The sequence below is a fragment of the Sardina pilchardus genome, chromosome 14, assembly GCF_963854185.1.
Source record: "Sardina pilchardus chromosome 14, fSarPil1.1, whole genome shotgun sequence".
NCBI classification, from domain to species: Eukaryota; Metazoa; Chordata; class Actinopteri; order Clupeiformes; family Clupeidae; genus Sardina; species Sardina pilchardus.
The window spans coordinates 31,462,871-31,488,911 of NC_085007.1; the positions used below are offsets into that span (position 1 = coordinate 31,462,871).

General features: G+C 46.2%; 1 protein-coding gene across 1 annotated transcript in view; it reads left to right on the top strand.

Annotated features, from left to right (window-relative positions):
• ctif (CBP80/20-dependent translation initiation factor) overlaps window positions 1–26,041 on the top strand; it is a 74,860-nt gene that overhangs the window by 42,535 nt on the left and 6,284 nt on the right. The window contains exons 9-13 of the mRNA XM_062553574.1: window positions 5,197–5,259; window positions 12,570–12,601; window positions 12,653–13,101; window positions 14,624–14,923; window positions 20,301–20,456. Of these exons, the coding sequence (XP_062409558.1) occupies window positions 5,197–5,259; window positions 12,570–12,601; window positions 12,653–13,101; window positions 14,624–14,923; window positions 20,301–20,456 (1,000 nt within the window). The remainder of the gene's footprint in view (window positions 1–5,196; window positions 5,260–12,569; window positions 12,602–12,652; window positions 13,102–14,623; window positions 14,924–20,300; window positions 20,457–26,041) is intronic.

The following is a 26,041-nucleotide window of genomic DNA, read 5'->3' on the forward strand; positions in this document are numbered from 1 at the left end:
GTGTTTAAGCTGTCTTTGAAAAAGTAATGAAGAGGTGTCTATATTGCTTTTTTGTTGGAAGTATTGTAACACAAAACTGAAAAACAATCAATTTGGATAATAGTGTATCTCCCCATTACAGAGGTATGACAAGCTATACCAATGAATTGAACACATCTCCAGAAAGAGTATGGAATGGGCTTTCAGACTGTGAAATTTCAAGATGGTATTATGGCTATGGTTATTGAAATGTTATTTTTGAAATATTGGTCTACTATAACAACACATTGCTGATATCCATGAACAGTGACATCTAGTGGCATTAAATAGTGACAGCAGCAATTTATTTCGGAAATACAGGAAATATTTTATTAGTTCATCACTCAGCAAGTAAATGAAAATATAAATGTTTAACAGTATGAGACATAAACATCTGATACTTAGGAATAAGACAAGGATTATGAAATCATTAAATAATAGCACAAAAAAGCAACGCTAATTGTTGTAATAGACCAATATTTAAAAAAATGTTTTTTAATAACTGCAGCCATAATACCATCTTGAAATTTCACAGTCTGAAAGCCCATTCCATACTCTTTCTGGAGATGTGTTCAATTCATTGGTATAGCGTGTCATACCTCTGTAATGGGGAGATACAATATCATCCAAATTGATTATTTTTCAGTTTTGTGTTACAATACTTCCAACAAAAAAGCAATATAGACATCTCTTAATTACTTTTTCAAAGACAGCTTAAACACTTCTGTAGAGAGATATAACCATTTGTCAAACATTTTGTTTACAAATTGTGTAATGGAGCACCTAATGTGGGGGTTGAAAAAAAATCTGCCATTTTTCTTCTGATTTCACAAGATTGAAACACAGTCAGTATCAATACATACTGCCTACGAATGAATATGTGGAATCTATAGGTAGCAATCATTATTCCCAGAAAATTTGAAGTCTTTAGCTTGAACACTTTTTGAGATAATGACATCTGAACGTTGCTGCAGATTTAGATGAGGGCGCCAATGTGCCAAAAATCAGAAGGGGGGTACCATGTTCAAAAACGTTTTTCTCTGGATGTATTAGGTATACCAATCTAATATTTTGGCTAAGTCAGTTTAAATGGTTACTCCTCAGGTGGTAAAATTTTGAAGGAAATCTGAGATGGTCAAGCAGAAGGCATTTGTTGAATTGAGGTGGAATGACCCGTAGGTTACGTCAGATGTGTGGTTTCACACTTACTATGGGAGATAAGTGTGAAGTGTGAATGTGTCACAGATGATGCTCATTTCCCAGCACTGTCACATCAGTGTACCAGGTACATGTTGCCCAGTTAGGTTGTAAAGCATGATGTACGCTACTGCCTTGAACTCTTTGATATGAAATGGAAAAAAGATAAAAAGAGAGATATCCACTTTTTTTCTTGATCTAAGTGTTTCAGAGGATGCACACAGAATCTTTCAGGCTGAGGGAAGTTTCTGGAAGCACCTTAAATGCCCTTAATTCTACTTGCTGTGTGAGTCTGAGCTCAATCAGAGACATGTCTCCTCTGCCTGTCCTCCACAGAGACACACCTGCTACACTACACGCTGTGGTCAACACCAGCAGCAGGGGTTTTGGGATGAACATGTTTGAGCTTCAAACAGCCTAATCCTTGTGTGTTGTGGCAGTGTGCCTTCTTCCTGTGATGGCAAACATGCGCCTGTCATGAATATGTATTCCCTCGCTCCTTTTGATGTGCGAAAACGGACAGGATTAGGCAGAGAGATCGTCGTCTTTGTGTCGCTTTCAACCATCAAGGAGACGGAGAATGTCAAGGCCTCCCGTTTGGGGAATGATAAATATTGTTCATTTTTCTGTGTTCCATTTTTATTTGTTCTCCCTCGCTCTGTTTGATTTTCTTTGAACTGACTAGCTTGGATAAGAAATGGATCCCGTGAATGTGATTCACGGAGCAGAGTCGCTGGCATGTTGGAGCTTACCTACAGCTGTGTTCACCTTGTCTTGCTCTTTGCTGCTGTCATGCTTGTTCACTGTCCCACTCCCACTGTTCTTGTGAGCGCTGTCTCTATCTGTCCACTGTGGCTCCTGCCTGACCTCGTCTTATCCGTGCTAGTCCTCCTTTAGTGTCCACACTAACCGCTCTAACTCCATAGGTGTGCATTTGGAGCTGCTCTCCCTCTTTGCACCTTCTACTTTTTTGGGACAGATTTTCACAAGAATTTGTGTGTGGAAACGTTTGCCCATTCATTCAAAAGAGTATTTGTGAGGTCAGTCACCGACATCGGGCAAATAGGCCTGGCTCACAATCTCTCTTTTAGTTCATCCTAAAGGTGTTTGATGGGTTAGAGAAAGCTGTTCTCTGTTGACCAGTCAAGTTCTTCCGCACCAAACTCTTTATGTCTTTATGGACCTTGCTTTGCGCTGTGGTACAGTCATGCTGGAGCTAAAAATGGCTTCCATGAACTGTTTCCAAACGTTTGTTTACCAATTTTACCATTATCCCTCCACCGGCACGACTGAAGTGGTTTGATATGGAAGAACTTGACTAGCTTGCAGAGAACAGGGTTCTTTACACCATCAAACAACTTCGGGATGAACTATGACCGACATTGCGTGTATGTGCAATGCATACACACATACCTATTCTTTTCTCTTTCGCATTCACATAGACAGATGAAATGTGCCATTCTCAAAATCTACAAATATGTTTGCTCCAACAAATCCACCCATTTGCACACTAACACTTCCTATTTGTCTAGAAACTCAAGATGTCTTTCCCTTATCTTTGCCTTTCATTTTGCACACCCCCTATACCTGATGTCATTAGTCCTGCAAGTCCTGTCTGATTGTGAGTTTGCACAAGTGCTTCCTCTTATCGTCTCCCTGACCTGCTGCTGTCTCTGACATCCACTCGTATAGTCTGGACAGCCTGAAGAGATTAGAGCAAAGGATCAGAAAGACAAAGCTTAAACTCAGAAATATATATATACTGTGTCTATTTGTTCAGTTCCTTAATCAGACTCAAAAGAGTGTCCCAGACAGATGGGGGCTGGTTCCTGGAAAGGCTGCACTCATTCTTCATGTGTGAGAGGAAGAAGAGCTGTTTGGATAACAGCAAGAGCTAGTTGAAGGTTGATGTGTTCATTGAGATTCCCTTATTGACCTTTAACAAAGATATGTAGTTGAAATGATTTGCTTTATGTGGAAGAGATTGCATGCTAATGGTTGTGCTTGCAGTACGCATAGTTTTGTTTTGAGGAAGTTTGAGGAATGAGGATGTTTTGAGGAAAGGGCTGAATTGATTATGCCACATGAAGCGTGCCTGCAGTCTATTACCTGGTACTTTTACTGTTGCTAATTATTGTTGACTGCTTCTAAATGTCATGTAACCATGTCTTGCTCTCTCAGAACAATTGCACTCCACAACAGTCTCTGGTGAACTGCAGTGCCAATACCACAGCCTTCCCTTCTCTTTCACAAACATGCAAACACACACGCACACCTGTGGCTAATTTAGTACAACCAGCTAGCTTTTATTTATTTGCCTTTTGGAAGTTTTGTTGTGTAAGCTATAGTGTGCCAGTAACGTCAAAACTAACAGTCAAGAAAGGGCACCGCTTGATAGCCTGTTCCCTGCTACAAAACAGATTTGTCATGTCTTTACTGACATGGAGGATTTGTATAGGGTCAAGGAGCAGATATTTTCAAAATGTTTGCATACAATCTGAGGCCAGTTTCTGTTGCCCCTCACCCAAATGTTAAAAATAGGTGTGAGTGTGAGTGTCGTAATGTAACGATGCTTCGCACTCCGTCAGATGAGTGTTGAGACGTGTGTGAATGGCGAGGCCATGCCAGTGTGTCTGGAGTGGACACCTGTTTCAAATGCTGAGCCCACTGGCCAGTGTTAGCGGAGCGCTCAGTCCTCCTTCATAGCAGTCCTAGACCCCTGCTCCTTATATCCATTTCAACATTTTGTTACAGCACTTTGTCTGAAGTCACCTCCCTTTTTCTCTAAAGTCAAGATATCAGCACAGAGCTAGTTGACTGACTGACCACTGACCATCAACTCATGACCGACTGCTCATTTCTGCAGCTTGTCAGCAAACTAGACGGGAACAGTGGCGCAGCCTTGCTAATCAGGGCCAAGTGTTCTACTCAAAAGAGTGACCAGAGTCAACTGCAACCTCCTCTCCAAGTGTCACTGTACGTCTTATAGACTTAGTTTTAAATCAAATATTATGTGAGCCACTTCACAAACTCTCCTATTCTTCCCTTCCGTATTTTACTTAGAATGCCAGTTAGAATTGGCTTATTTCTAAAGTGATTTTTAGCATATGAATATTTGTGTAGCAAGAACAGCCATTCACTTGTGGAATAAACTATAATCATACCTTCACTTTTGTGACTCAATCTTAACGATTATGCATCACAGACGTTATGGCATTTGACCAGTTTCTTTTTTTACAAGTCAATGAAAAGGTACTCTCAGGATGCAAGTAGAATTTTTGTTTTGATCTGTGCTTCGTGATGAGGAGGATAATTCAGAACCAGACCTTGGACATTTTGGAAAGCAATGTGCAAAAGACCATTAGAAAATGCTCTAGCCCTGTACAGAGCGGTAGATAAAACAGAGTGGCGACACTCCCATAGACCTCCATAGGAAAAAATGGCAGCGCTTTTTCCAGACTATTTCCTCGTTATGGGGCTTTTGGAACTGTTTACAGCCAATCTCTTGGTCAGTAGTCAATGAGTTAATTGATTACACCTTCCAGCATCAGAAGTTCATCCCACCCTCCTGCGATTCAGCCATTCAGCACAGGATATTTTGGAACTTTTGATCGTGGCGGCAACATCAAAGAGTGTCGCAACTCTCTCTTTCTATGGCTCTGGCCCTGTAGACATCTCCTTTGTAGTTGTGCCCTGGTCACTACAGATTCCACCGTATTATTGGGCTCTATCTCACCGCATTCTGAGTTGTTATGGCATCCTCAAAGAGCTGATAATTGAGTCCTTAGTTTTGCCCTGGGGTTTTCCTCTTCTCTCTGGCTGGTCTTGCTTGTGGCCACTGGGTCCTATCGCCTCCCTTGGTTCTCACGCTCGTTCTCCTGCCGCTCTCCCTGTGTGCCGCTCTGTACTCCAGCTTGTGTGTGTCGCTCTTCCAGCCCTCCATCTATTCATTGAAATGTAGATGCCCTCTCATGCTTTTAGAAACGTTCATCAGGACCAGTTAACGGTGTTGCTGTCTGCCCAGGGGAAACGGCAAGTGACCAGGTCAGTGGGCAGGGCAGGGCAGGGATGGGCACTGAGGAGGGCTCGGGCATGAGGGCGGAGTCTGGGGGGAAATGTGGGAATATCATTTTGGTGACCGACTTAGTAAGTAAGTAAGTAAGCTCTATTTATATAGCACATTTTTCGTTGTCACAAATTGCAACACAAAGTACTTTACATAAACAGCAATTTCCTGTGTATTAGCCGCACTGTGTATATACCGCATTGCCATTGTATGCTAATTAAGCAAAGAAAACCTCGTATTGACCTGTTATGTTCTCATTCTAGTAATCGCTTAATACCAATGACTATTGCTCAATCTAGACCCAGCTAATGTTGCTATCAGCAGCATCTCTGCACACACACAGGCGAAGGAACTGACCAATTTCACTGCATTCTTTACTTTAGTAATGATATGCATGTGACAAATAAGCCTCCTTGTATCTTGTATCACTTAAAGTAGTAGCAGAAACCCTCTCTTGAGAGATCTCTCTCTCTCTCATGTTGGAAGTGCAGTGTGCAAATCAGTTCATAGCTAACGTTAGCGATATATTTGAGGAAGACTAGCAAAGACTCTTCAGCGCCAATGAGGTAAAAATGACATTTTCAGTCAAATGACGAAAGGCAGAAAATTATTGATACATCAAAATGATGTTGTGGTATTAGCTCAGCCCTAACTGAGACACCCTTATACAGCAATGACTTTTCTAGGGATGCACCGATCCGACTTTTTCAGTCCCGATACCGATACCGATGCCTGGGCTCTGCGTATCGGTCGATATCCGATACCGATCCGATACCATTGTTAATTAATAAACTGTATACCTCACCATGTGGAAAAGAATAAAGGCATCAGGCTTGACTTGATTCTTCATTCTTTCCCTAACTAAACATTACTTTCCTAAAAAAATCTAACAAAATAACACTTAGATATAAAGGTAATGTATTATTATTATCATTATTATTATTATTATTATTATCATCATTATTGATTATATTACTAGTTACTACTAAATAATAGATCTAACAAAAAACAATTTTGCAGATAAAAATCCCATATTAGTGACATACATTGAAACACCCCTGCCAAAATGGTGTCACCCGCGAAACCCCTCTATTTACTCATAGTGGTACGGTCCCGCAATTTCCCCACGATAAACTAATTAGTTCACACGGAGTTTGAATGGTGGTAAACGGTAGAAGTTGTACGTTTTATCTAATAAATGATCAGTTTTTAACAGCCAATTTGAACATTTGCATGTCTTTATACCTACAGATGAGATGAAAATGACAATGTGTTTAGTTTGAGTAGCCTATTTTGTCTTGACTGTTACACATTAAACGTGTTGCCTAAATGCAACAAAACGCATCGTAATTAATCTATGACAAATGGTGGTTAGTATAGATATTCTTTTGATCCTATGACATAAATTTTGTATCTGTATTTATCCCATCCATGAATTTAGACACTCGGGGGCAGATGTACTAACGCTTTTGCGCCCATTTCAGGCGTATTTGTTTCGCAACGTGCGCATAGAAAGATGGCGAGGTATGTATCAACATGCCGCAATGAGGTGAAAGCGCAGACTGCCTGTCGCGGGAGCTGAAAATGGCAAATTGCGCTTTTCCGTCTCATGCATATGGATTTATGGGAGTGTCAGCTGATAGTAGGAGGTTCGTGTAAAAAGATGGGAGGAGAAGCTTTAAATGCGCCTAATTATGTATTCCCCTGTATGTACTAAAACTGCCCATGAAAGCGCACGTCTATTTTGCGCCTGAATATTTCCGCCTTGTAAAAGCAGGTGTTAAATGCGATTTGCTGTTAAATGCATCTATAAGAGAATCATTCAAAGACAACAAAATCGCTAATTAGACCACCAGTTTTGCGTCTTTGTACTACATCAAAAGCAACCTTAACTTTCGGAGGCTTTTCGAATGTTTACTTTCACTTTCACGCCATCCGCTTAAACTTTCCTACTTGTTAGATTTGATAAATCTTCCATAGCCTACGTGCACAAGTAAGCCTAGTTTGAGTAGAACTACGTACTGCTCTAAATTATCTTCCTGCTTGTTGACATTATGCATTGTATTATTTCAGGATCGCTAAACGTCGGATTCCTTCTAATGTAGCCTAGTCATCAGTTAACTTCATTCAACTGCGCTTCTGATTGACGTGTCGTTCAGTTGTTGTCCTTCGCAAACTGCGTTAGGGGGCGGAGAACGGCGCAGATTACCCAACGAATTTCAGGATTGGTAAATAGGACGTAAACTGAAGTATGATAGCGTGTGCTTTCTGCGTGTTGGCTTTGGCGCTATAAACGTTACGATCGCTATTCTTAGTACATCTGGCCCTCAGAGCACACAGTGAGGTGAGGCACACTCTAACCCGCAGCAGTGAGCTGCTGCTAGCGGCGCTCAATGGCTGGTTGTGCGTCATGGCTCAGCCTTTTTTTGAGACTATATTAAATTCGGATCGGCCCATGGATCGGCTCATTTTTTCCGATCCCCGATCCAGCTATTTTGTTCATATCGGGGCCGATATCCGATCCAAATATCGGATCGGTGCATCCCTAGTCTTTTCTGAAGAATTTGATGTGCTGATTTTAGAAAATGAATTAAGGCTTTGAGTGGAAGAACACTGAAGCCACACACAGTATTTCTTAATCACAGCACCACTGATAGAGTATACATCTGCAGTGACTTTGGCAAATCATTTCATTAAAATAATGGAGGTTTTTTTCTAATGCAGTCAACATGTTAATTGTCCAATTAATTTGAAAAGAATTTACGCTGTTAATTATAGCCAGTGCAGTTTAGCCTCTTTCACTTTCTGAGTCTGTCCTAAGCTCATATCCACAGCTAGTTTGATCATGGTAATAAAATAAAATAAATGACCTACCCACAGCCATTTATATAATTCTTGGCAAGTTGAGATGCAAGCAAGAAGAGCTAAATAACGCTCCAAATCTAGGCATTATTTTGGCGAAGGGAAAAAATAGGTGTTTGTTTCTGTCTTCCCTCTGTCTCCTTTTTCATATTTGCATGGACTATTGTGGACCAAATACATTGATCTGAGGTTTGTTAAAGTGCATACAAAATGTGCCTTTCAAGCTACTGTAACAGTCAATAATGGCTTTATTGAAAATCTGTTTTAAAAGTTTATAATAAAACAATAGTATTTGCGTTCCTGGTTGATTTCATGACTTTACATGACATTATATTTCAATGTCCTATATTAAAAGCTTCATTGTGAAGAAGAATTTAAACGATTAATCAGAGCACATTTGTGTTTACACAATTTTTAGAAATGATTTGATCGCCCTTTTAAATTTCTTGGTAGCAAAACATTCCTCTCTCTGGCAAGAAGACTCTCCGTTTTCAGGATTGACCCGTACATATTTAGAAATGATATGATCATGGTAGCATCAGCAGGGTTGGATCACTTTGAGATCTGTGAAGTTCTGCTTGTGCGCTTGTGGAAACTTCGAACAGATAGTTCCCTCCGTATTCTGGACTGTCAACTGAAGTGACAAAGATTAAAATGGCTGACGGAACTGTCACTCAGACTCAGTGCCTTGGTAAGGACTTCTTGCAAGATGGTCAGCACAATTCAGAGGGCATTTGCAGGTCTTTTCTGAATTCATGATGTACTATCTGATGAGTTTTGTGAGCACATTCTTATTTATGACATGCTGTTTGGGTCTTGGCAAGGAAAAATCTTTCCTGCACTCACTGGAAATAAATTCAGTCTCTGTGAATGTTCAAGGTCCACCGAACATTCCTGTGGCGAAGAACAGCTCTTGTTCTCAAGTTTATGACAAAGGCACACTTTTTCTCAAGGAAAATCTGTCCTTCATATCACCTTTTAGGTTTGTTTTTCCAAAAGCAGACTTTTGCATTTTTGTCTCATTCTGAGGACATTGTACAAGTAGTGAAATGGCAATGTGAGTGGTTAGTGAAGGCTTTTTAGCCATAACACGGAGAGTAACTCTGGAGTGCTTCTTTAGCCTTTCTGCTCTTTGTGGCTGTTTCTTGGCCTTTGTCAAACTTTTCTGGTCTTTCAAATCAGTTAGTGCTTTATTCTGTCATTATGCTTTTTAATTGCTCTCTTTTATGGTTCCCACACACTCAGGCATTCCTCCCACACATGCTGCTGTCTGTGTTCATTCCCATGTCCTCCACTGGACTCGGTGGACTCCCTCTCCTCCCCCTGTTGTGGCCTCTGTGGCGGCTGGACAACGGGAGTTGGGAAAGGGGCACAAAACACAAAATCAAGAGGACACCAGCGAGGAATGGAAGCATCTGTCTGAAAGATGTTGTGTGTGTGTGTGTGGTTGGGTACATGTACAGGCTGCCTGTTTGTGTGGGTCAGAGAAGGTTAAGGCTCGTAAAGTGGCTGAATGCCATGCTCAAGCCAGCCAACTGGATGTCTTTATTTCGAGGCTGTCAAAGAGCGTGTTGGATTGGTCACACTGGGGAAAGGTCAGGATTCCTGCTTGGTTCTGGGGGCCGGGCTCCTCTAAGCAGGGCCAACTGGATGCAGCGCGCAGGCAGAGCGGAGGTAAGCGGCAGAGGGGCCCTGTTGTCTGATGTTCCCCGCCATGCCGCCGTGTCACGGCATCTCTGTGAAGTGGCCGCTGGCAGGTTAATGCAGGGCCAGAGGGCCGTGATTTATGTGTTGTGTGTTCACCATGTTTTCAGTTCCATATTGTGAGAGGCAGGTCTTGTAATTGTTGCCCATACATCTCAGACCTGGCATTTATGTCTTCAACACAAGTCCCAATATCTATATTGTCACTTGAGATTTTTGTGACCTACCCTCTGTGTTGATGAAGTTAGGATGAGTTTTCTGAGCTGTCTCTTTTCTTATGTTGGGATGTGCCTCCTTGTTCATTTGTCTTCCTCTTCTGTCAGGCTAATGGATGGGATTGTAGGGAGAGTTTGCTTTGTACCATCAAATCACATTCATAAGTTTATTCAGAAATATGGAGGATGCCATACTGATGCCATGTCTTCATTCTCCTGCATTTTAAATACTTGGCTAAATGTGTCAAACATTTATAAATACAGATCTGGGACATCCCATGCCAAGTCAACCCGCATACATTTTGTGTGTATATATATATATATATATATATATATATACAGTATATATATATATATATATATATATATATATATATGTGTGTGTGTGTGTGTGTGTGTGTGTGTATTTGTACATTCTAGTTTGAAACTCTGATAGTTGTACAGCATTTCTATATGGCCATAATGGCATGGGTAAGACTACCCACAGGCCTCATGAATGGGCCGTGATGCTGGTATGTGTATGGGTACTTTTTTTCACCCCAGCTTGCGTGACACTCACACACAGACGTCCAGGGCACCAAACAGCAGTAGGGGTCAATCTATGCTAGCCTGAAGGCTCTGGGGGACAATCTGCCACTGCAATTTCTGTGTCTGCCCCCCCCCCCCCCCCCTCCCCCAACTCAGGATCATGGTCCTCTATAATAAACCACACCAGACTCTCGCCCAGCCCAGCCCATCCCAGCCCAGCCTTGCCCCATGCTTGCTGACTCCTGTGGCCATGGGCCGCCTCTGCGTATAAATAGATCCACAGGATGTGTGGAGTAAGTGATGGACTAAAGAACTCCAATGTAGCAATTAGAGCTGTGGGGCTGTACTCCAGGCAGCTCATAGGCCCAATGTAGGTCAGGCTTGTTCCACTGAGCCGGGGACAGAGAGTTGCCGGCGGCCAGAGATAGAGAGACCCAAAGACAGAGACAGGCTCCCATGCCAGTGATGTCAGGCAGACTTGGCTGTATAATGGCCCGTGAGAAGTTGGAGAGAGAGGGAGAGAGAGAGAGAGCTAAATCTGTCTCCACTCTCAGGTCTCCGATAAACGGCCAGTGTTGAGTTTGGCGAGCTAAACTCTCCGAGTCCACGTCGGTGCGCTGTGCAGGTCACATTCCATATAGATGTGAGCGCTCTCGTTCTCCCCCCCTGCTCTTTGTGCACCCAGGCCCTGGTTGACTCCCTCGACAGTTTTTGTTCATTTCAAAGGTAACTCGTTAGTCTGGTGACGCACTGCTTGTTACAGTCATCTAATGGCGCAGAAGATGTGGCGTCTCGCGTCTGACTTCAGAGAGGGGAAAGCGTTCGAATGGAGCTCCACAAAATCAACTTTGATCTGCACTCACAGGTCTGACAGCAAAAGGGAAGAATGGCAAGATCTTAGGAGAGAAATGAACCTGGGTAGAGCAGCACGAGTCTTTTAAGTCCTGGTGTGTCAGCGCCTTGATGGGAGTGTACAGGATGTTTGTGTTTCCAAGAAGAGCTCCAGTCTCAAGAGACGCTGATGGTTTTATCTTCTTCTGCTTTTGCTTGCCTCTGATCTTCCACAAGCACAAACACACGCTTGTGCGTGCACTCGCGTCACACACACGCACACTCACACACACACACACACACACACACACACACACACACACACACACACACACACACACACACACACACACACACACACACACACACAGAGGATCTGTTGCTCTCACATGTACCTGTTGCCATGGACCATGTTACAACCAGAGTTACGCTACGATGTTTGCCAAAGTGTCTTTCCAATCTCATTGCAACATTGCCATTGACATTGAGTGTAAGGCTTTGACTCTCCAACAAATCCATAAATTCATTCTTCTGTACTAAGCCATAGAAATAGATAGCACAACATACACACACACTGGTAAGCCCTATTTGTACTCCAGTTCTCCTTTTTGTACTGTGCCAGCCAGATCAGGTTGGAGGTATGCAGAGATCACGCCCTCCTTTTCTGTCCACAGGCCCATATGGCCCATGCATGCCCAGTCCATTCTCACTGGTGGGCCCACAGGCGCGTTGGAGCTCACATGCTTGAGTGGTCAGGGGAAGATGAGATAATTCAGTTAATCCTATTTCGGCATAAGTCCTGCGTAAAGCTGAAACCCCCATGGAACAGTGACACTCGTTTTTTTCACCCTTGAAGAGGCTGTTCGCTACTGAGGGAAGATGTTGTGCTTTACTCTAGTCTGTTGGCCGCCATGTTGGAGCCGAGAGTAGGAAGCTGCACTGACCAGTGGAAGCTCAGAGAAAATGTGAGCGCACTGAGGGAGCATTTGGGCGGGTAGAGAGGCGCGGAGAGAGTGGGGAAGAGAGACCGAGCGAGACCATGTGGACCAGATGGACATGACTGTCCCTGTCTGTGACTGGGTTGGTGGCCAAAGTTTTAGCGGCTTGGTCGGTGGCATGTGGCTAACGGAAACGTGCTCTCTTTCCAGGAGACAGCAGCGGACGCCCACCGGCGGCGGAGGTGGAGGAGGAGGAGGAGGAGGAGGAGGAGGAGGAGGAGGAGGAGGAGGGGGGAAGGCCCAGAATCCTCAGCAACAGCAGCAGCAGTCACCTCAACAACAAAACACTCAGCAGCATCAGCAACAACAGCAGCAGCCAACGCCCCAGCAGCAGAGCCAGCCCCAGGGCAGCGATGCGCAGGGTGGCAATGCCAAGCCCAGCGGCCGCCCGTACCAGGGCCAGGGCCAGGGCCAGCGCCCGCACCACGGCTACAGCCAGAACCGCCGCTGGCACCACCCCCAGAAACACCAAGGCAACGCGCCTCAGGGAGCCTCGCCCAGCCACAAGGGGGCGCCCCGTAATGCCAAAGACTGTGAGAATGTAAGGGCCGAGGAGGAGGGTGCGGAGCGAGAGCGGGGCCCCAGGGAGCAGGGCTCCCACAAGGAGGCCCCGGCCGAGGGGCCCCGCGTCAGCCTGCTGCAGTCCTCCAAGGAGCGGCTGAGGAGGAGGCTCAAGGAGAAGGTAATGCTCTTTACCGGCTTTAGTGTCAGCCGCCATCAGCATCACATGTCAGCCTAGCTTGGGCCTGTCTACGCACACACACACACACACACACACACACACACACACACACACACATTCTCTCTCTCTCTCTCTTTCTCTTTCTCTTTTTCTCTCTCTCTCTCTTTCTTTCTTTCTCTCTATCCTTTTCTCTCACTCACTCGCTCTCTCTGTCTTCTAAAGTACCATTCCCCAGACCATGGTCTCACATTTGGTGTAGAGTGAATGGGGGAGAACACAGTCACGATTAAATAAAAGTCTAAAGTGTACAGAGAGCGTAACCACACACATGCATTCAGACCTACAGACGTGCACATTTAGACCCCTGACTCATTAAGCCTCCTCATTAGATGGGGCCCTACATGGCAGCTGATCCTGTACTACTGTACCTCAGTGTATGTGTGTTTGTATATGTTTCTATATGTGTGTGTGTGTGTGTGTGTGTGTGTGTGTGTGTGAATATGTGTGTGTTTTGTGAGAAAGAGAGGATAAATGGCTGAAGCAGCAGTGGCTGGCTGGAGCTTTCCGCTGTGTGCTCATTTCTGTACTGCTGTTCTCAGCACCACAGGCTTCCTCCCACTAACCCCTTCACTCTGTGTGTGTGTGTGTGTGTGTGTGTGTGTGTGTGTGTGTGTGGTTTGTAACATGCAGAGATATTAGTGTCTTTTTGTCTCTGTGTCTGGTGGTTTTCCTCCGTGTTTTGGGCGGCAGGAACAGCCCTCCTTATTCTGCATCCTCAGAGCTGCTTAAGGGGGAGATGAAGGCACTTGCTCAGGACGGTGTCTACTTTGATTTCCTGCCCCCTCCCTCTCCCAGAGCCCTCTGCCTATTGGGATGCTTTTCTAATAAACTCACCGCGCATCTTTTATCTACCAAAACAACAGGAAGTGTGTTGTGAAGTGTCATGTGCACAGCCTCTGAAGCTGTGGTCATCTAATGTGACACAATGACTGTGAATGAAGTGGAGTTCCAAAAGTCACTTGTAGAAAATATTATACTGTAGGTCTGTGAAAAAAGTATATTATACTCGAGTGTTGCAACTGAAGATTTACCATTAACGTTAGTCAGTGTGTCCAAAAGCCCAAGATTATGTCCTCAAATGTCTCAGTCTTTCCACATGTCAGAGATATTCAGTGTACACCCATATTACTGTCACTGTGCTGAGTTTATGGAGCTACGATCAGAGCATTTTGAAGTGTTTTTCTAAAAAATGACACAAACCGATTAACTGATTACCAAAAAATGTTGCTATTATTTACTAGTTATCAATTAATTGTTGCAGCTAATAGTGCACTCACATTTATGGGTCTGGGGAAAAATGATTTCCACTGCGAGACTAAACTAAAATGGTGAAGTCGTTGGCCATGCCATAACTGCTCTCCTCTCCTCTCCTGTGCCCTGTGGCTCTGTCAGGAGGAGGTGCCCTAACTGCTCTGCTCTCCTCTCCTCTCTCCTCTCTCCTCTCTCCTCTCTCCTCTCTCAGGAGGAGGTGCCGGTGCTGCCCTCCGCGCCCCAGCGCAGTCGCATGGACCGTCTGCAGGAGCTGCTCAACAGCATGCGCAACAACAGCAGCGGCGTGGACGGCCAGCTCAGCTCCTTCATGGAGGAGGCGCAGAACTCGGCCAGCTCCGAGGAGATGCTGGAGGAGATCGTGCGCACCATCTACCAGAAGGCCGTCACGGACCGCAGCTTCGCCGCCATGGCCGCCAAGCTCTGCGACAAGATGGCGCTCTTCATGGTGGAGGGCACCAAGTTCCGCTCCCTGCTCCTCAACATGCTCCAGGTGAGAGAGAGAAGAGAGAGACGCTCAGAGAAGGGCTCGCCTTTCAATGTGCTGTAAGAACGGAGATTTAGAGGAGAAGGACAGAATGAAACGATTTCAAAATCGTGCCGCTCTGGTGCAAGTAAGAAACAGAAAATGTTCCAGGGTTATGGGCTGGTGTATTGCTTTTGTAACCTGTGATGCCAAGGGTGGCACTGCCACCATGTGCCGCTCCAGTAGCCGTGGGCATTGGTGGCATGAGCCTGCAGGTAAGGCCCAGCGCTAACCTGGCACATGAGAAAGTGGCAGCATGACATGGCACATTGTAACAGCATACAACTTGGCACGGAGAGGTGCCCGTCTCCGCAGGGAGCAGAGGAGCGTGCCACGTGCTCACGCGCCACGCTGCATGGCACAGCTCCGGCTGGACGCTCCCACCCAGCATGGTGCCCTCAGCCCCAGCCAGCCCTGCTCCTGCTCAAGGGCTCCTCCCTCTCGCCGCAAGCCTCTCCTCTCTCCAGACTGGGCCTTCTGTGGGAAGAGGTACACACAGCTCGGAACAACCATGGCACATAGTCAAGCCTCAGCTTATCCTAACAGTCCAGTCCAGTCCAGTCCAGTCCAGTCCAGTCCAGTCCAAGTTGTGGCAGCCCAACAGCGTGTGTGTGTCCATCTGAGGGGGAGGCCGGTGTGGTGGGCAGCAGGGCAGCAGGGCAGACGCAGGCGTAGGCCGGCCCAGCGTTGGCACCGCAGGCTCCCTCTGCGCTCAGCGGGAGGTCACGTGGGCACGGCCTCGCCCCTGATGCCAGACGCTGTGCCAGACGCCTCCTCTTAAGGAGGCCTCGTTTGTTCCCGGAGGGGGCGGAGGGGCTCTGACGGGCACGCCACTCCAAATGTCAACCCACCTGCTGCTCGTGGCGCTGCCGTGTCTGCGCCCCAGCTCCCTCCGCTCTGCCCCTGCTTGTCTCCAGGACTTCCCCTTTCCTCTCCGCGCCCTGATTGGCCCGCTCCGCTGCCACGGCCTCGCTCAGCAGCGCCTCTAATTAAGCCCACCGTAGCACACTCCTGATGGCGCTATAAAATGCAATTAGCCTGCCATGGAACATCTGACAGCATAATACTCCTCATGAAAACAGAAAGCCTCACTTGGAGTGCTGATATGTCATATATGCATGATATGTATTAAAAAGACTTTGGTACAGTGTAAAGACCAACAACAAAAAGAATATTTTCAAAGCGTCAGTGTTTGCTTTATTCTACAAGCTTATAGTTCAAGTCTTTAAGTAGTTGTGGGCTCCATCAACCTTTTCCTTGGGTTTTGGTGATCTTGATTCCACTTCCTGACTGCTGCCATCAACATTGCCTTTGAAAACTCAGAAAATGTTGGCGTAGTCAGTAAAGGCATCAACTGACTATCGGTCGACCTCTAGTCTGTCGCTTCGATAAAAGCGTCCGCTACTTATCGGAGTGTCTTCGAGCTCTCACGAAAAACACACTCCGAGGTGTTAAAACGGTTTTGCAAGGTTTCACACATAAGCAGAGACTGTGAGACTAGTGCTTAGAGTCTTATCTCGCAAACAAGGAAGCCCGTGACCACACAACATGAGCTAAAACACAATGTGCACGTCTCTGTTGCTGCCCTGAGCAACTGCTCTCCCCCTCTCCCTCCCTCCTCCGCCTCTCCTCTCTTCCTTTTCCTCCCTCAAGTCCTGACCTCCCGACTGTGGTCAGCCTGTGTGTCTGCACTGTGGTGTTTTGGCAGCCAAATGTTAAACCTCTCTCTCTCTCCGTCTCTCTCTCTCTCTCTGTCTCTCTCTCGCTCTCTCTCTCTCTTGCTCTCACTCTCTCCCGCCTCTCTCTGGGAAGTAAGTGTTGGACGTGCTTCTCACCAGGGTGTCACATTGTAAGTCAGCCTCTTCCTCCCTGGTGACAGGGCTTGCTTCCTGTCTGTCCCGCCTCGAGACACTCTCACCGCCACACACAGTCACAATAAAATGGCTCCCTCGCTGGGCCCCGGAGGATCACTTCCACAGGCAATCATTTTGTGGTGTCTCGCGCTGCAGCTCTGCGCCAAGTCTGCAGGCCTTTGATTCTTCCAGCTCGTGCCTCCTCAGCAGTTCAGCATGCGTCTCCGCCGCCCTTACAGGCAGTCTACAGGAGTAGCAGACCTGTGGACGGCCCTCAGTGGCCAATGCATTTTTAATGGGACGCGATAAGAACATACACAGCCCAAGCCAGCCGTGGCATGTACAGATTTCAGATTGCAGGTCAAGTGTGCAGTAACCATGGCAACAGCTATAAGGTGACAGTTGCCTCTTAAACCTTGTGCGGAATGATGATCTCCATGCAAGCTCTGTGTATATTTCACACACTCCGCACATCTCCTCAAAAAGCATATGTGTTGATCAGAGTTGGTTAAGCCGCAAGATGTTAAATGCCGCAAGCGTGTTATTAAAAAGTCATGTTCTATTAATGCTGTTATTAAATGCTTTCAAACGTAATTAGCCCACCTATACTTAAGAGTAAAGCTGTGCATGGGTTAATCTGCTGAATCATCCGGCCTCGTCTCCATCAGCTAGCTTAACCATGAGGCCTTTACTCTGGGACTGAATGCTAACAGCCACAACAATTAATATTGCATGCTCCACAGTCTACTCTAGCACTCCTCCGATAGTCGTGTCCTCCCAGTGACTTGATGCCTTGCTCTGTGTGCTTCAGTGTGTAGGTTTAGAAGCCTTAACCCCTCTAGTGATTTGGAGCGCTGTATTTTAATCATCCCTGCCTCCTACATATCATGCCTTGTTCACCAACGCACTGAATACAAGCCTGCAGAGGTGTGGACTCGAGTCATGTGACTTGGACTCGAGTCAGACTCGAGTCATGAATTTGATGACTTTAGACTCGACTTGACAAAATATAAAAAGACTTGCAACTCGACTTGGACTTTAACATCAATGACTCGGACTTTCACTTGGACTTGCGCCTATTGACTTGTAAAGACTTGCTACTTCCCATAAAAAAACGAAAGACAAAAAGATAAAATGTAGACACGGACTGATCTGATATTTATGTGTGCGCGCCTGTGCGTGAGACAATGCGCGTAGCCTATTCGGCACAAAATCCAATCAAATCACTTACTGTAGCCTAGATTGTTTTGATTCGACAGCGGCCAACCACGCGGAACAAGCTAGACATCACGCAGGGCCAGACAACGGACGTGAATGCGCCAGCAAAATGATAGGCTACATAAGATTATTTCGTTAATTCGTTTGCCTACAAAAATTACGTGGAGACCAACAAGAAACGAATGACTGAGTAGAACTTGTTAAATTCCTCCCAGCTTCATCCTAGCCTGCTTTTGACATATGCCTGGTAGGCTACTATGAAACCAAACTGGTAGCCTACCCTACTGATTCTGTTGTCTAATTGATGGATTTAACCACGATTAGGATTAGGCTTTTAAAAGGTGGAACATTTTCACCTCAAACGTGCGCTGTATCATATAGTCTTTTTGTGTACACTCATATTAAATCCATTCCACTAACATTATCAAGAGGAGAATAGGCTAGCCTACCATAACGTTTTATTTTGAGCACTGGTTGTTACTCATTGGATACATCAAACTCCATGTCATGGTAGAGTAAGTTAAGCACCCACCCAATTAAACATGACCAAGGAAAAAGGGGCAACAATGCCATGCCACGGTAACCTACCTAAATCATAGAAGTTAACATTGCAAGATATTTTCTATGACATCATAAATATTTTCTTTACCTTGTCAGTTTTTTGAACATTCATTTTATTTAATGAAAACATATGTCCTTGAACTATGTGTGACTATTTTTCTAACCGAATGAAACCTAATTATGTTCACGTACTTCTTAAAGTGACAGGCACTCAATTAGACCTACACACCACCCTGTAATATCATTAAAGACAAGTGTAATCATCAATATGAAGTATTCAAATTACTGAATATTTTTAGCTATAAGTAATTATGCAGATCCTAAAATACTATAAATTGTTCACAAAATATGTCAAGTTTATAAATTCAAAATATGAAATAGACACAAGACACACCATTTTCTGTGTGTGTGGACTGGAGGTTTGAGCAGAGACTAGGATTGCCACTGCTGTGAGTTATCTGTATCCCCCTTATGGCAATACGGTTTTGCCTACATTTTTGTAATGTAATAAACATGGTCACACGTTATAAAACTATTTCAGCTTGTGTAGGCCTATGGTTTCTTAACAAATTGAACACATATTTTAACACATAGGGCCTATATTTCATTGAGAATGTGCTAGAGATTCCATTTGACATTTCTGCTAGACAGATTTGCATCTCAATCTCTCCAGCACACACAAATTCAATTGACAAAATACCTGTTTCACTCGATTTTTAAAAAGACTCGAAAGGACTCGAAAGTCAGACCGTAGGACTTGGGACTTGACTTGAGACTTGTTGGCCTTTGACTTGGACTTGACTCGGGACTTGCCTGTCTTGACTCGGGACTTGACTCGGGACTTGAGGGCAATGAATTGAGACTGACTTGTGACTTGCCAAACAATGACTTTGTCCCACCTCTGCAAGCCTGTGTAGGAGGTCAGAAACATTCCCTTACATTGCAGTGGCCAATGAAAACATTGTTATTCTGTAAATTTAAGTGTGCGTGTCTCTCTGTCTGTCTCTCTCTCTCTCTCTGTCTTTCTTTCTTTCTCTCTCCACCCCCCCCCCCTCTCTCTCTCTCTCTCCCTCCCCCCCCCCCCCCCCCCCTCTCTCTCTCTCTCTCCTTTTGTTTTGGTTTGGTGGCGGTGTGCCCCAGACATGCATGAGAATGTTGCGCTAGCAGCAGATATTAAGCGCAGTGGAAAGTCCCACTCACAGGCGCATGTGAACCAATGCTGTGTAATGAGTGTAATGTATATGTTGATATTTTCTCTCACTGTGTCCAGACAAGAATGATAAATGTCTGGCAGTGGTTAGATTTCTCTTTCACACTCTCTCTCTATCTCTCCCCTCTCACACTTCATTCTTCTCCTTCGCTCTGATTTACTCTTCTCTCGCTTCATTCCTCACCCTTTCTATCATTCTAGATATCTCACTGAACCTGTTTCTTTTTACTCAATTTGGCTCACAGTTTCTGCTCCCCTTGCTCATTCACATTTACTTAATGCAACTGATGGTACTCCCTCCATCTTACTCTCTCTGATGCTCAGTCCTCTCTCTCTCTCCGTGTGTGTGTGTGTGTGTGTGTGTGTGTGTGTGTGTGTGTGTGTGTGTGTGTGTGTGTGTGTGCGTGTGCGTGTGCGTGTGCGTGTGCGTGTGCGTGTGCGTGTGCGTGTGCGTGTGCGTGTGCGTGTGCGTGTGCGTGTGCGTGTGCGTGTGTGTGAGCAGAAGGACTTCACGCGGCGAGAGGCGCTGCAGCAGAGTGACGTGGAGAGCTGGCTGGGCTTCATCACCTTCCTGTGTGAGGTGTTTGGGACCATGAGGAGCAGCGCAGGAGAGCCCTTCAGGGTGCTGGTGTGCCCCATCTACACCTGCCTCAGGGAGGTCAGTCCACTCAACACACACACACACACTCCATACAGCTCACACACACACACACACTCTCACTCCATACAGCACACACACACTCATACTCCCCTCCATACAGCGCACACACTCTCCAGTGGCATTAGTGAAAGAGGACATTCCCTAGTATACTAGAGCTGCATTTGCAGCATTTGAGGGAGGCCAGTGCTCTGTAATGGATTGGTCCAGCACAGTCCTTAGTGCCAGTGCCAGCACTATGCATGCAGCACACTGTGTTGGAGCACTTGTTTCAGTCCTAGTCCCAAAGTGCTTACTTCTGCACTATTCCAGTGCAACTACTAGTCTTCTGGCAATCCTACTGCTGCACTGGTCATTTACATGGATATGATGTGCCAATATATATTTTACACACTATTTTTGAAATATACAAGTAAACTACATCTTATTTTATTAGCTGTTATGTCCAGCTTACATTTTGAATGGGTTCCAAGCACACAGAATATCAGACTCAAGTTCCATATAGTCCAAAAGGCTGTGGGGCTGGGTGAAGTGGTGAGGTGGTGAGGTGGTTTAGTGTTCCTGGTTATGGTATGGTTGATATAGGCCCTAGCAGCCACTGCTCCCACTGCTCTTGGTCGCGGTGTCCATGTGCATTGTGTCTGTGCTGCCTGCCCAGCTCAGTCCTGGCTCCCCCGCTGGCTGTGTCTGGGCTGCAGTGTGAGGGAGTGTGTGTGTGTGTGTGTGTGTGTGTGTGTGTGTGTGTGTGTGTGTGCTCCAGGCCTGAGGGCTGTGTTTAGAGCTCACCAGGGCAGCAGATTGCAGAGTGAGCGGGGCCAACCGTAATGATAGGAGATTACACTAACACCTGCCTTGCGATCGCCACTCTGGAAGGTGTCTCCATGGAAACCACAGACACCAGAGACACAAACTTCTTTTTTTTTTTTTGGCGTCGCGTCACAGAAAAGTGTGTCCCCTGCATGTTCAGGTTTAGGGGAAATTAGAGAGTGAGTGGTGTCTAAAGGTGAGCCAGTCTCAAGTAGCCTCTGCTTTAATTGACTTTAATTGAAGTTCACTAGTGATGTGATGTGATGTTGTGGAGGGGAGGAGTCCAATATTGTAACAGGAACAGAGGTGAGGGGGGAGAGAACCAGGAAGAGGCCGGGAGAGCGCCAGAGAGAGAGAGAGAGAGAGAGAGAGAGAGAGAGAGAGAGAGAGAGAGAGAGAGACAGACAGACAGAGAGACTGGGGCCTGGTGAAGGGAGTGGAGTGAGAATGGAGGAGAGAGGGGAGGTGCACTGGATGCAGCCCTTCCCCTTGAGAGTGGCGACAGTGTGTGTTTATGTCTGGTTTTCATGGTGACATCCTATATTCAGCCACCCATGCACTAATGTACGCACACACTGTCTCTATCGCGTACACACACACACACACACACACACACACACACTGTGTAGCCCGCGGTAGGGGTGCTTCAGGAATGCCCCTGCAATTTTTACATGTCCTTTTGATCTGCCCGCAACACAGACACACACACACACACACACACACACACACACACACACACACACACACACACACACACACACACACACACACACACACACACACAGTCATTCACACAGTCATTCACACACACAGAGCGCTCTGGAATGAGGTGAGGAGGCTGGTGTGTGTTTCAAGTGGAGTGTGTTTATTTTAGGTGTTGTTTTAACTTAGAGGGGGATGCACCCAAACGCAAAGTAGAGCTGTGCTCCGAAATAGGCTCGCAGGCACAAACACATACGCATTCACACACACTCACACACTCAACAAGCAGCTCCAACAGAGACATATACAGTGTGTCTCTTGATCAGACACAGTTCTGCTTGGTGTATCTGCGTCTGCACGAACACACACACACACACACACACACACACACACACACACACACACACACACAAACAGTGATGGCTCAGTAATTGATGCCTCAGTAATGTAAAACAGATGCTGAGGCCCCTAGTTGCTTGCTCCCCATAAGAGTGAGGAGAGTGGAAAGAGAACAGAGGAACTCTTTCAGAAACATACATACATGCATGCATGCACACTATGTACAGAAACATACTATACATACATACATACATACATACACACTAACCCACACAATGTACAGAAACACTAACATACATTGAGATCAGAAGCCTTGATTATTCCCACCTAATCAGCTTTTCCCTTTTTTTGTCATTTCACGAAGAAAGATTTGTGGACCATCCTCTTTCTCCATCACCGGTGTAGGAACAGGAGCGCATGCGTCTACACACACACAGGCACGCACGCAGAGACACACACGCACACACACAGAGACACACACTCGCACACACACAGGCGTCAGCTGTCTCTCGCTTCCCTCAGCAGGAAGTTGAGGTTGTCCTCCGAGCAGAAAGTCTCTCTCTGTGGTAGAGGTGTGAAATCAGAATGACGCCCACCCACGCATGGCTGCTGCCAGAACACAGCAGAGAGAGAGGAGGAGAGGGAGGAGGAGAGGGAGGAGGAGAGGGAGGAGGAGAGGGAGGAGGAGAGCCAGGCCCAGAGATGGGGGACCATGCACAGGGAGCGGGAGGAGATGAAGACATGCAGAAGAATAAGGAGGAGGATGGAGAGAGAGAGAGAGTGAGAGAGAAAGAGAGAGAGAGAGCAGAGTGGTTGAAAAAGGAGATGGAGAGAGAGCGAAGAGACCACCTCCTCCACCCTCAGTCAGACTCTGGCAGAGCCCTCATCTCTGCTGCCACCTACCTCCACCCCCCTCCCCCTACAGCGGGGAGAGATTCTTGGGTGTCTGGGTGGGTGGGTGGGTTAGGTGGGGGGGGTGCACATTCCAGAGTGCAGGCCCAGTGTAGGAGCGCTCCTTCTTATCGTAGGCAGAGGATTGCTAAAGTCCCAGTGCTGAGCTGCAGCGCTGCGTGTAGTGTAGTGTAGTGTAGTGTAGTGTAGTGTGGGGCTTGGCAGGCGGCGTGGACTCCGGCGCGTCCCAATCAGCCTTTCATCTCAGGAGCAGGCACCCAGGCAGCCTTGTCTCGACACGCAGGGACTGCTCACTCAGAGCGGATATCAGCCTTGTCAAATATTTGTAAGCATGTCTGTGTGGTGTAGTTTGTTTGTGTGTCTGTGTGTGTGTGTCTGTTTCTGTCTGTCTGTGTGTGTGTGTGTGTGTGTGCGCGCAGGGCACGTGTATGTGTGCATGTGTTTCTTGTCCATATCGTTGTCTGTCTGTCTGTCTGTCTGTCTGTCTGTCTGTCTGTCTGTCTGTCTGTCTGTCTGTCTGTCTGTCTGTCTGTCTGTGTCTTTGTGTGTGTCTGTGTGTGTGTCTGTGCGTGTGCTTGCATGCTCCCAGGCATGTCCCTAGACGTGGGCCCCGTCAGGTAGAGCCGTGTGTTTACATGGCCGCCTGTCTCCCAGCCAGGTGTGAAGTGGAGCGCAGGGGCGGGGCGGGGCCCGGCTCCACCGGTTTCTCTAATTACAGGTGTCTCCCGTGTAGCTGTGCCTCTACATGACAGGTGTATACAGGACCCAGAAGGAGAGTGACTGTTGTTTGGACTCCTCACAAGAGATTGATGTTAGCAGCCAAGCGTGCGCTGCAGCTCATCATGAAGGACTTGAGTGCATCTGAGAGACACTGATGCATATCACAATGGGCCTCAGCTCAGAGAGGGCCGCGTGCATACTGCCTGCTAGCCGTAGCCTCGGCTGGGGCACACTGGATCTTAAAGTTACTGAAAATGGCCACGCAAAGAGCCACCAACTCTGTGTGTGTGTGTGTGCTTGCCTGTGTTGTGTTGTGTGAGCGTTGTGTGCTTCCAAATGAGTGTGTGTGTGTGTGTGTGTGTGTGTGTGTGGGCCCAGAGTGATGAGTGCCTGTGGTGAGTGTAAAGTATGTGAGTGTGTGTGTGTCAGGTGTAACCTGAGCCCTGGCCTCTCTTGCTGTGCTCCCAGGGGATGTCATTATGGGGTGTCTTACACAGGGCTTAAAGCACAGGTCTCCCTGGAGACCGCTGGAATGAGAACCTTTAAATAATTACACAGGACCACCAAGACACCATCAGAATTCAGCATCATAACTCTGCTGGGCAGTGAGCTCTTCTAAAGGAGTTTTCACTACTAATGACCAACCAGAGGCTATGCTGTCTACAGGTCAATTATTTTGCCATTCTACAGTTTTTAATGAACATCTTTTCCACAAAAGCCACTTACAAAGTCAAATCTTTAACAGTGCCTTTGTTGCCATTTATTCGGTCATTGCTGAAACACTTGATTTTGAGAAAAATGATATTCCCACAAAATGATGCTATGTAGTCTTGAGGCTAAACTTTGAAAATGCAAAATAATGATTCAAAGAAAAGAACAACTAAAAAAAGGATGGACACTAATGACACTGGAGTGGTAGGTGTAGATCTGGCCATGTGCTAGCACTTGCGGTGTTCTTTTGAGCTAGAGGAGAGCTGCACCAGCACTAGGCTGCTGCCTGTTTATTGTCACTCTAATTGAGTCTCATATGGGAGGCTTCACAGGGTCATTATATCACATCCAGCTCTGGAGCTTCATGTCCTAGTTCCCACTTAACCCCTTTTCCACTCTTCACTGGTCAGCTTCATTTTGAATCACGTGTAGACAAGATACTGGCTTATATAGCATGCCATCATTCCAGAGTGTTCTACAGATTGTAGATATATTGAAAACGACCTGTCTTTTTATTCAGCAGTAGAGACAGGACAGAAGGTATGGCCCCAGACTTACTGATTCCAGGGTTTCTTGGGCTTAATCACTCGCTGACTTGTCAGCCATTTTGTCCAGACAGTGTCCAGGCCTCCCCTGGGCGGCTTTGATCATCCCTCTCGGCGAGGCCCCCACCTCTCACAAAGGGGTGCCTGTGTCAGTGCCTGCCTGCTGCCCTCTCGGCTGCTCTGGGAGCTGTCTCACTGAACCTCCCCAGGCTAAAAACTGGCAAATACACACACACACACACACACACACACACACACACCTCTTTTTGAAGTAAGAAGTAAAACCACTGCATTTGTATATGAAGAGTTTGTGAATGCTTGTTATACATAATATGTTGTTGTAAATTAATGCAAATGCAATGCAAATCATTTAGCTTCCTTCTGAATACCAAATAGATTTGTAGGCAAAAACCTATAGAGGAACCTGATAAAGATGTTTAAAAGACAAATGGTCAGACGGATTTCGAGGGTTTTGCATGTGAACTCTTGATGTTTGCTGTTTGTTAACGGATTTACACATGCAAATCTGTGTTTCATCTCAAGAGGAAGTCGCATGGAAATTGTAAGCGTGCATTTTCATCATTTCATCAGCTTGTTCCTGTAGTGTAGCTGAGCAACATCAAGGGAAAAAGAAAGGAAATCGTTTGGTTTTTAGAGCCTCGACTCCGGTGTTGTGTATCATCAAGTTGTGTGCAACTCTCACACACACACACACACACACACACACACACCTTGATGATGAACATACACACCGTGCTCACTGAAACAGAGAGCTGGCATTGCTGAGATGGCTTTGGTGAGATGGAGTGTGGCCGAGTTTATAATGCCAATTCTGTGGCTGGTTCCGTA